This window comes from Antrostomus carolinensis, unplaced genomic scaffold (genome assembly GCF_000700745.2).
Source record: "Antrostomus carolinensis isolate BGI_N321 unplaced genomic scaffold, ASM70074v2 scaffold28181, whole genome shotgun sequence".
Taxonomy (NCBI): Eukaryota; Metazoa; Chordata; class Aves; order Caprimulgiformes; family Caprimulgidae; genus Antrostomus; species Antrostomus carolinensis.
Window position 1 is genome coordinate 1 of NW_010292469.1, and position 11,680 is coordinate 11,680.

Genomic DNA, 11,680 nt, shown 5'->3' on the forward strand with positions numbered 1-11,680 from the left:
TTAACTCTATCCTGGCAAAACCAGGACAAATACACTTGCCGGTTCTTTGCCTAGTGTCACATTGCTGGTCTAGATTCCTGTTACTGAGTCTTCTTGGTGCAAATTTGTGTTTTGTCTTTGGACTAGATCACCTGGGAGCAAAGCAGGACAAGTTTGGGCCCCTGAAGGATCGACAGCTTTCAAGTGTCTCATTTCAGCCAGGTTCTGCGCTGCTCTCTTAAGCAACATCTCTGATTGCGATGAGACGTTTAACTACTGGGAACCGGTGGGTGACTTTCTCTTTTTGGAGGTCCTTGGGAATTTGTAGTTGGCTTATGCAAATACACGCTTATCTAAAACCTTGTGCTAATCTCCGTGTTTCAAAGATAAACTTTCTTACTGGAGAATATAGAGATGGTGAATGCAGAACTGTGTGCTACATATTTATTTATGTATTTACTCTCCGTTGTAGACACACTACCTCATTTATGGAAAGGGATTTCAGACATGGGAATACTCTCCAGCCTATGCCATCCGCTCCTATGCTTACCTGTGGCTTCATGCCTTACCGGCCTTGTTCCATGCTAGAGTTCTACAAACTAACAAGGTAAATCAGATGTGTGTGAAAGCTTCTTTTGTGTAGAATAAACATGCTTTTAGTCTGTGTTTAACATCTGCTCTGTTTGTTGTCATAGCTAAGAGAACTAGTGTTTGCAAAATAATGATTTGTTTACAAACACTAACTTCCCTCAACGGGATCCAAAGAAAAGTGATTGGGAAGTTGCAGGGAAATGCTGTCAGGCTCTGGCTTGATTAAAAAGCTGTCCCAGACAGGCCTTTTGAGGGGGACAGTTACTCTGAGCTTCACTCCGATGCTTTAGAAGCCCATATTGTTTTTCTATGCCAGCTATCAATGACTTTTTTTTTTTCCAATAAACTATTAAAAACCTAGTATTTTTCAAGGGATATTGCAAACTGAACCTACAGAAATGTAAAAGAAAAGGCACTGAATGTGTATTCTGCTTTGTGCTGTACTTGGCAAGTGTCTTGGTTTTGCCAGGATACAATCATAGGCCAGCCATGGTATGGAGGCCTTTGGCAGTTTCGAGTCAGCCAGGTGCTCAAGGTAGGAGGGGCAAAAGCCAGAGCAGCTGCCCCGAGCTGGCCAACAGGTGTATCCCATACCATAAACATCACACTCATTATAAAGGGAGAAGTTTACTGAGGATGGGAGGGTCTTCTCCTTGTCTTTTTGCAGGTTACCATCACTAGAGGGGCTTGCTTTTCATTCTGTCTCTGAGGACTTCTTTTTTTGTTTATTCTGACTACTGTACATTTGCTGGGCTGAGTGTAACTTTGTGTACTTCTGTTTCATTAAATCTGTTTTCATCTCAGCCCACGGGCCTTTCCTCCTGTTGTCTGATTCCTTTCCCAGCTGAGAAGGAGTCATTGGCTGATAAAGCAAGTGCTCTAATCTAGCCCTGGTTACGGGCTAAATGTAGACAGCATGTTTCTGCACAAGAGCAAACAAAAGAGAGTTGGTTCTGTTAAGTTCAGTGGATTGTGTTCACTTTCTCTGTTGTAAAGGACTTTAGTGCTAGAGGGCCTTGAGCTGCCAGGATCTTCAGTATCCCTTGGTGCAGGTTCTGGGTCCAGAAGAACAGGCTCATTCACCACTGCCAAACTTGTTCCATCCTGTTCAGAACTTATCTTCTTGAAACTGACTTGTTAGTAATAGCTGCATAAGTTTCCTTGCAAGTCTTGTTCAGACTATGAGTATATCTCCTAGGTTCTTATCTTCTATTTCCTCCGATGCTTCCTGGCCTTCCTGAGCTGCATTTGTGAACTCTACTTCTACAAGTGAGTATTGGAAGCTGTCTGCAGTGAATGTTCTGGAGCAATGTGAGTAACATACTGAGTTATTGCCACAGGAAATGCACTCTGAAGCTCATGTGTAGATGTGTCTGGTAAATTGGGCTACTTCACAGTGAGCCTTGAAAGTATGTGTTCTCATAATAGCTTAATGATATGTTGGTAGGAATTCCACTGTTAGTATGAAACTCTGTTCTTAGATCTGCCTCCCACATCTCCACTACAACTACACTTGTTTTCTCCCTGATACAAGCAAGTAGGGTGGGAGTGTTGTAAACTGAGCTCTGCTGGAGGAGAGACTGGTGGTGTGTTTGCTTACCATAGTGAATTTTAGTGGAATACTTTGATTGTTGCTGTCTGTAATGTATCTGCCAGTGGTGTTTACATCCACTAAAAGCAGTAGCCTGAGCATACAATTGTCTTGTCTAAGCCTTTCTATTTGTGGCTTTCAGACTATTGCTTTGCATGACTCTTCTGTTGGCAATAGTCTGGTTTTAAGAATGTGAGCTGTGGCTTTTTTTCATTATGGGATTTTGTGAGGGTTGAAAATCTTAGATTGATGTTGCTCCAGCAGTGGAGACTCTTTGAGTTCCTGAGATTTGCACGAGCGCAACTGATGCTGATAGAAGCCAAGTCTCTTCCAAAGGTTTGCGCTTGTGTAACTTGGGAGGATCTGAAACCCCAGGCCAGAGGCAGTCATACTGCTCTTCAGGTTGCCTTCAGCAGCTGAGTAATGAGAATCACCCACCTTAAAGCTCTCGGGATGCTCCATGGATTGCTTGTGGTTCTGCATGCACTGGGTACTGTTCTTCTATGTACTGAGGACGTTTTTGTGATCTCTAATTATCTCTTGTTTCCTTAGGGCTGTGTGCAAGAAGTTTGGGCTGCATGTGAGCCGGCTTATGTTGGCCTTCTTGGTACTCAGCACTGGGATGTTTTGCTCATCTGCAGGTAAGTTTGCTTAGCAATGCCATTAACTTTGTCTATAGAAACCAAAGACAGCTCCAGGGAGAACTGCAGCACTGAAATATCTCTCTAGCAATCATTTGTTGTATTCTGTTGCAGGTATTTCTCATGACAAGTGGGATGACAGAATAAGTGTTGATTCAAATGGTGTTCCCTGCATTGCTGTCTTGTATCTTTCAATTTCCAGGGCGTGTTTGTTTCTATTGCTGCCTCCAGTCTCTCTGCAGTGGGCCATGTCTTTTAAACAGGGTCTTGCCTTCCTTGAATGTATTTTAATCCAAGGAAGGAGGGTGATATTTTGGCGTTGTCATTTGCCTTTGTGTCCTGTCCCCTCTGGCTGGTTGTACCCGTTTGCCTAGTCAACCACTGTAAGACTTGTAAAACACCAACACCTGCTGTACGTATTGAGTCAAGTGCTAAGAGAGCCTTTGAGCAAAGGTTTTCTGTATTGTATGCATACAGAAATGTAAAGGGAAATATGACAACTTATGAATGCTGAGGTGTCTTATTTTACCTTTTTTTTTGTTTGTTTGTTTATGGTGGGTGGAGGAAGGACTTTCCCTTCATTGTTTTGGCAGGGTCATAGCTCTCCTCATTCTTCACTTACTTCCCACTAGTCTCTGCCCAGTTGTACCAAATCAGCTCACATTTTCTGCTGCCCCTTCAGCAGGTTTGTTTCATTTTTTTCAGCCTAGCAGCAAGTGTTATAAGAGGTATCTGGATGCTGTCAACTGATTACCACTGCTGAGTGCCACTCGTACTACAAGAGTTGTGTGTGTTTGCTTCTTCCCCCCCACCCCCTCACTGAAATGAATGTGTCCAGTATAGCATCCCAACTCCAGTGGAACAAATGAGAGATGGTTAGCCTTATCTTGGCCTTGTGCAGTTCTCCTGCTGTGGGAAAATGTGCTTACCCCTTTCTTTCCTTGTGTTGCAGCTTTCCTCCCAAGCAGTTTCTGCATGTACACCACAGTGATTGCCATGACTGGCTGGTATATGGACAAGACCTCTGTAGCAGTGCTGGGTGTGGCTGCTGGAGCCCTTCTGGGTTGGCCCTTCAGTGCAGCTCTTGGGTAAGGAGAGGAGGGCTCAAGAGTTTTGCACTTTGTCAAATGTTTCTTGCCTGGTGGGGGAGAACTTGGGGGCTGGAGAGCTGGAAGAAAAAACTAGCAGGGGCTGAGCTGCCAGCCTAGTCCAAGATCATTGCTACAGGCTTCCATAGCCTGATTTCTTTGCTTTTGAAGAGCTTGGGTTGGGAAGCTTTCGTGATCCTAATATACTCAGAATAAGACCTGAGTTGGGTGACTGGATTATGGAGTAGAAGCAAAATCCTGGTGAAGTAATGGTTCTCCACCAGCTGCTGCCCCACTTGTTTTGAAGGGGCAGGAAAACCTGTGGTAGAGAAAGACAAAGTCTGTGGTTGATATCTGGTCTGTCTTTCAGGCTTCCTATTGCCTTTGACTTGTTGATACTGAAGCAGAGGTGGAAAAGTTTCATAAACTGGTGTCTGGTGTCTTTGATCCTGTTTTTGGTAAGTGCCTCAAACAACGCAAAGAGGGAATGGATTGAGCTTGCAGTAGAAGGAGTGGGTTCCATTAAGAAAATCACATGGAGCTTTTGGGCAGTACAGCCAAAAGCTTCTGGCACTTTAAATAACAGATGCTTTCTTCCAGGTGCCGTTGATAGTTGTGGACAGCTATTACTATGGGAAGCTGGTAGTTGCACCTCTCAACATTGTTTTGTACAATGTTTTCACCTCTCATGGACCAGATCTCTATGGTGAGTTCAAAATATCAAGACAGGAAAGGGAGTCAGTGGTTTTCCTGCTTCTGTCTTGCTACCGTGGCCCACCTAGTCGTGATTGCCAGTCCTTTTTCTGATGTAGTCTAAAGCAGAAGCAGCCTGCAGGCTCCAAGGGCCGCAGTTCCACCTTGTTGCCACAGGATGTCCCTCTCGAGCTGGTAATCTGCGGGCCGCTGTCGGGTTTCTGCGCCCTGTCATAGAATGGCTTGGATTGGAAGGGACCTTAAAGATCATCCAGTCCCAACCCCCCTGCCATCAGCAGGGACACCTTCCACTAGACCAGGTTGCTCAAAGCCTCATCCAACCTGGCCTTCAACACTTCCAGGGAGGAGCAGCCACAGCTTCCTTGGGCAACCTGTTCCAGTGTCTGACCACCCTCACAGTGAAAAACTTCTTCCTAATATCTAATCTAAACCTCCCTTCTTTCAGTTTAAACCCATTTCCCCTTGTTTTGTCATTTGCGGATTTCTGGAGTCCATGCTGTGCCTTGGAAATGTTCTTGCTTATTGTCACTCCGTGGCCCAAGCTTTGCTGGCAAGCAGAATCTGAGGTTACCATAAATGCATCTCACCTGCAGGCAAATCATCTGCCTATGAGGGATTCCCTGCTGCTGGCCATTTAGGATACTGTGTGACCCAAATCTGAGGTCTGAACCTTGATGGCAATGCTGTGTTTGTTTGAGACCTGCCGCTGCATGAAGTTGTTCACATCATGTACTTCTAGAGCTGAAGAGTAGACAAGTATTCTATTTCTAGTAGGGTTTCCAAGGGGCTGGCAGAGACTTCAGGGAGTTTAGGGTGCAGGGTCCCTGTGTCATCTCTTTTAAGCCCTGACAGGATATTCTAGGAGAGATTTAGCAGTGGCTAGTGGCAAGGCTTTCTCTGGCAGTGCTCTGCAGGCCATATTTGGTTCATTTGAAGGGCTGTTTTGGGTGGTGCCAACTGGTGATTTGTTACTTGTGCTGTGGCATTGCAGGGCAGCAGCTGCTTTGCCATGGTACTTCATCTCTGCAGGAAAGCTCTGAAGTTTGTTGCTGTGAATTTTCTGTAAGGAAACTCCAGGCTCTCTCTCTGATAGGTTTTGGCATGGGCTCATGCTTGACCTTTTCCACACTGGTGCATGAGTTGTTTCCAGAAGCCTCCAGGGCCCAATCTATTCTGAAGTGTTTTATTCATAGTGACATTCATATAACATCCTCAGGCTAGTAGAAGAGCCTACTTGAAATTGCTCTCTAATGCAGTGTGGCCAGGACAGCACTGTGTGTTTAGAGAGCTTCAAAACACTTGTGAAAAATAACACTAGCAGGGAAGATGAAAGGCTGTCCAATCCCTTTTGGCTTTGGAGCTGGGATTTCCCAACTTTCACGTGATGGGAGCAGGAACTGCTGGAGGTTGGAATGTCATCAGCCCATATCATCTTCAATGTAAGCACCACAGTATTTTTCCTTTTGACTGGAGTTCTGCAGCCAAAGTTTGAGATTTTTTTATTTTTCTTTTGCCTTTAGCAATGTACTCCTGGATAAAAGTAGTCTGTGCAAGTAATATTTCCCTGGGGTGATTAGGTTTCTACAGCCACAGGAAAATAGCTCCTAAGTGTATATCTGTAAGCCTGATTGTGAGGCTTTGGGATGATTTTGTGTACATATGTTCTAAAAATGCACAACTTGTGCCAAAAGTTTTGTCTCTCTTCCTGTGATCAGAGCCTTGGCTATGACTTGCAGTGCAATGGCATTTTGGGAAGCTTTGTTCAGCTTGGGTGGACTGTGCTGGAGCTGTTTATATGACACCTTGCTTTGTTGAGTCCTGGCTCTTAAATAGAGTGACAATAAATGAAATGCAGAAAGCAGAGTGTTTATTTTACTAGCACTGAATCGGACTCGCTCAGATTGAGGGCTGTGACTCATGATCAAATTATTGCAGTTTAACAGTTGAGCTACAGTTCCTGTCTGCATGCAGGCTTTTAGCCTGTGACAAACACAGGGTGGGGCACCTTAGTTTAAGCCTATTTTACAACTCCTCTGCTTTGTCCTGAGCCAACCTCACCCTTGCTGTGGTCAAGCTGCAGCATGATAGCTGCTTAAATTCTATTAGCATGCGTGCAAGTTTGATTTCTAGAAGTGCTCCCAGAGCCTGTCACAGAGCACAAAGTTCAAACAAGCTTCTGGCTCAGTGTCTGACAGTGTTTCCAGTTGGTTGTCCTCATTGCACCATAGTGCCCTGAACTGACTGGGTCACAGTGTTCTTTGCACTGCTTTCATCAGTCTCCCTCCTGCAGCCCACATCTGCTGAGCTCTAGCACGTGGGATCCTTGCAGGAGGTTAAATCTGTCCTGGTCTGAAGGTGTGTTGGAGAGTTACCAACAGAGTCTAGAGAAGGAGGAAGGGATATTGGCACTGTTGCAACGTTGCTGTACAGATAAGTCTGTCATGTGCATCACTTGACATGATCTTTCAGTCTACTGTATCCCATGTTCAGCCTCTCACAGGCTGAGGGTTGTGCTTGTGTGGGACTTGTGAGAACTGAGGCAGGTGGAGAGAGAGAGAGAGAGAGAGAAGGTGAATTTCTAGTAATGCACTCCCTTAAGTCCACCTACTCCCCAAAATCCAAATCTCTAGTTGCTATTTGCTTTCAGTGCTAATAGCTAAAGGTTTCCTCATTGAACCTCAGTTGCTTGGACTTGGCCTTAGTAACTCCAACAACATGTTTCTGATGTTACTAGTGCAGCTTCTAATCATATTTAGCTGTAGGAGCTGCAGAGGTTTCAGGTTTTCACTGCTGCTTTTGAGTTGTCTGATTAATTTCAACGTGGACCCTATTTAAGTGGCTCTGATTGCAGGAAATTGCTGCAGTGTGTGACACATGTCACAACAGTGCAGTGATTAAAGCCCCCGCGTGTCATTTACTGACTGATTGAGCTAATCACACTGAGAGAGTGGCAAATGTGTGGAGAGGAACTGGCATTCCTTATTGTTCAGGATTTTAAGCATCCTGAATTAAGAGTCCAAATAAATGACAGTTGGACTGGAATTTCTTCCCATTTACATCCTTCAAAGCTTGCAACCAGTACGTCATGTTAGGAGGCAGAGTTGGCTTGCTCGTATTTGAAGCTACACTGTAAGAACAAATTGAAGTAGGGAAATTTTAAATAGAGTTGGCTCTAAGGAGGTTCCAAAACTACAATCTGGATGAACTTCAGTGGCAGAGTCTTTGTTGGGGTGAAGTGTGAATGTGAACTCTTTTTCTTGTTCCTTTTTAGTCCATTTTTTCTCTCTGCCAACATGGCATATACATCAGCACTCCAGAATTACAATGATCTCTATTTAACATTGTGTGGTTTTGTGACTTACAAGTTTCTGCCTCTACTTTCTTGCTGTGTTGCCCCTTTCTTGCTGTGTTGGCTTTCTTAAGGCAACGGTGAGTTCTGTGTCACAGAACTGTGCTGGGCAAGGCTGACTGTTAGAGTGGCCTGACGTATGAAGCAGCAGATGTGATCCTGACTATGACCCAGTGAAAAAGGAAGGAGAAAAATAATTTTTGGAAAGGAAGAAAATGAAGTTTCTTGGGCAGACATGGTTGTGAGATACTCCAGTGCCTTTGTATGGCTCTTGACTAACTCTCATGTTTTATGGGTGAGAGGCAGAACCATGAGAGTGCTTTGAGATGGCTCAGGCTCATTCCATGGGACTGCATCTTCTGTCCAGCTGCAAGATCTTCTGTCCACACCTTTTCCATTCTTTGGTTTCACTGTGCTTGCAGTGGGGAGGATTGATGTCTGCTGCAGCCTATGTCAGTCTGTGACAGGCAGAGAAGGAACTAAGCTGCTGTTACATCTACATTTCATACATGCTTGTATTTTAAGTCTCGTTTCCTTTTTTCATCCTTTAGGTACTGAACCCTGGTGCTTCTATTTCATCAATGGTTTTCTGAATTTCAATGTGGCATTTATTTTGGCACTGCTTGTGCTGCCACTGACTTATCTCATGGAGTGTCTGCTTCAGAAATTTCATGGTGAGTGCAAGAGAGCTGTGAGAGGTAAGCACAGACAGCCCAGATGTCAACCTTGTTACTAAAGGGGGAGCTTACCTGCCAAAGAGCAGCTTTCCCTTATTGGAAGTGACACTAGGTACAAAGAAAATCTTTGGAATAATGGGAAGGTTCCTAGAGCTCATTACTTAGTTCAGTATTGACCCCACAGTGGAGTGGCTGTGTAGAAAGTACATGCAGCGAGATGCCTCTGCTTATGTACTATCTGGAAAAGGGCAGAAACATGTTTTTCTCTTTAAGGATGATTCCTGTGTTCCCTGCCTCCACCTCAAGAAGAACAATCTGTTATCAAGGCTGAAATATCCATACCCAGAGTGAGCTTAACAAGTGGTATGGTGCATAACTTTCAGCCAGACATGCAAATGCATTAGAAAGAGCCGTGTCGGAAGTCTTAAAAGGGAAAGAAATTATGTACCCGTTGTTGTTTCCACCTTATCTGCAGCTGGAAGTGGTAGCCTTTAGAGTTATTTGGGAAACCTTTTGCTGGCTCTTCCATTGTTACCTTTTTATATCACTGCCAGAATGTTTTCTGCAGCACCATGAGACAACAGAGGAGTTATTTCCTTTCTGATTGTTGGGACTGAACGCACAAATAGGCGTCCTCTGGTCTCTGTTACTGCCACCCATGTTGAGATTGAACCTGGACTCTTCTGTTCACTGTGAAAGGCACTCTTCAACTTGCAGGACTGAGCCCTGGCAGGACTGTCTTGCTACCCCATGCTTTGGGAAGTGTCCCCATAGGTGTAGATCTACTGAAAGTAGAGAAGGGAGGAACCAGAATATTCCCTGCTTCACTGTGGGCTTTCTCTTAAATAAAATGACATCAGTTTGAACACATGGCGTTTGGCAAGTGACTCCAGAGAGGAAAACGGTGTTGGTAAGTGTGAATTCTTTGCTGTTTTCCTAAGGAAGATTCATTAAGTGTCAGCAGCAGCCTCCAGATTCATCACTCCAGTTGGTCCTTTGCTCTCTGATTATTATTTTTTTAACTGAATACAAGAAACACTAACATCATAATCCTTGTTGAAAATGTATGTTAATGGGTATTTCCTTATATCTGTTCCTTGGATATGACCAACATACTGTCAGAAACCAGTAAAAGCTCGGTAGGAGATCCTGTAAATGCAAGATTTCCTGCTGTTCTCTTGGTGTTCTTGTACTTAACAGCAGGAGCACTTCTGCCAAGTGCTTTGTTCTCGCTGCCTGTGAAATGCCAGTTAGCTTAATTGCTTAACTCTGCTGTTGGGAGTAGCAAGGGGGCAGAAAAGGGACTGAAAATTGTCAGGTGGTGTAGAACCCTCCTCAGTGTGACTAAAATTCAGGGTAATTGTTGTTATTTTTGAATCGGTTGTTTCCTCCATTAAGCAGAAGGTGCCTGAGAGACCTCTCGTGCTGTTATTTTTGTAATGAAGCAATGAAGATTGTGGAAACATCAGTTGCTAAACAACCATTTCTAAGTGGAAGGGTAGATCCAGAGGAGACCCTTTTTGCTATTTGCATGTATAGCATAATACACAACAGGAAATCTAGTACTTCTGACTGCCCATTTAGACATGTCAGTTCCTGATGGGCTTTGTCTCTTGCCTGAATTCAGTAATGTAGTCCCTTATTTTCTGCTTTTGGTCTTTTAAAGTCTGTTGAAATTGTTAGTGTTGTAGAAATCTACAAAAACTCTCGGATCAAAATTATCTACTGACTTTGGACATGTTACGTGGATTTTTAACAACACAGCTGCTCAGAACGTGGTGTGTTCGTGTCTGAAGACAATAGTTTAGGTCTGAAGAACGGGCTTTTGAAAGTGAAATGTGATTGTACAAGAGGGGTAATGGGATAAACCCCTCATTCTTACCTTACTCTTTGAGTGCTTGTTTCTTTCAGTTCAGAATCTAGGCCGTCCCTACTGGCTGACGCTAGCTCCTATGTACATTTGGATCATGATTTTCTTCAGTCAGCCCCACAAAGAAGAGAGGTTTCTCTTTCCCATCTATCCCCTCATCTGCCTCTGTGGTGCTGTGGCTCTGTCTGCTCTTCAGGTAATTTTTAGTGGAGCATGTTTTTTTAATGAGCTCATACCTTTAGGAAACATAACTGCTCACGGACTTCTTTAACATTGCTTCCTACAGTTTGGGAACATCTGCAGAATATCTGTGTCTGTGGCACAATCTACAAGTGATTCCACAGTTCAGAACTGTCCTATGCATAACTTTTGATCGTTGTCTTTAATCTGTTAGCTGGTACAGTTTTCATTTTTGAACCATGCTTCGTGGATAAAGTGTTGAGAAGCTGGAAGCAAAAAGCACAGCTGTTCTAATACTGAAGTATGTGTGTTGCTGATGTTACAAGTTAAACCATAATATTCCTGTACAGGTTGATTGAGAGTATGTGGAAAGCTATTGGCCCTCAGTAAAATGTGATGTAAAGGCAAAAATATTTGGGATTTCCCTCCTGAGTGTCATACAGAATAAGCTCATCTAATAATCTCGGACTTCAGTGCAGACTGCTTAACAGCCCAGCAAAAAAAGGTCAAACTTTATGGCTTTATAAGGTGATCACATTAGAAGCTTGTCCAGGACTGTGTGAAGTGATAAATGGTTGAGAATATTTCCTTGCCACTAATTATTTCATGATGACTGTGAGTTGTTCTCCCATCCCAAGTGGGAATTTCTGGTGAGGAGCAGTTGTGATGTTGTGTTGGCCCACGTCCAAGAGATTAGTAACTTGCTTATAGCATTGTGCTGCCTTTGTCTGCTGTCAAGCAATCTTTAAGGGACAGGGGTGTGTGTGTAGGAAACTCATTTTGTTGTAGCCTAGTAGAAATCCTTCATTGATTTGAAAAAGGTAAATTGGTGTTGTTTAGGCATTGGGAAATTGTGTTGAATGTTTGGAAGAGCCTGAAAATGGATGTTTAGAAAATATCACTTGAAACACTTCATAGGGTAAAGCACTAATATAGATTGATATAAACCTTCCCAAAGCTCAAAATTACTCATCTTTCCTCTGTTAAAGAGCTGCAGGAA

General features: G+C 43.7%; 1 protein-coding gene across 1 annotated transcript in view; it reads left to right on the top strand.

The window, feature by feature from the left end:
- Positions 1–239: 239 nt before the first annotated feature.
- Positions 240–11,680, top strand: part of ALG9 (ALG9 alpha-1,2-mannosyltransferase) — a 27,407-nt gene continuing 15,966 nt past the window's right edge. Inside the window, exons 1-8 of the mRNA XM_029087222.1 lie at positions 240–265; positions 452–586; positions 2,714–2,802; positions 3,755–3,890; positions 4,261–4,348; positions 4,491–4,596; positions 8,505–8,627; positions 10,542–10,696. Coding sequence (XP_028943055.1) covers positions 240–265; positions 452–586; positions 2,714–2,802; positions 3,755–3,890; positions 4,261–4,348; positions 4,491–4,596; positions 8,505–8,627; positions 10,542–10,696 — 858 coding nt within the window. The remainder of the gene's footprint in view (positions 266–451; positions 587–2,713; positions 2,803–3,754; positions 3,891–4,260; positions 4,349–4,490; positions 4,597–8,504; positions 8,628–10,541; positions 10,697–11,680) is intronic.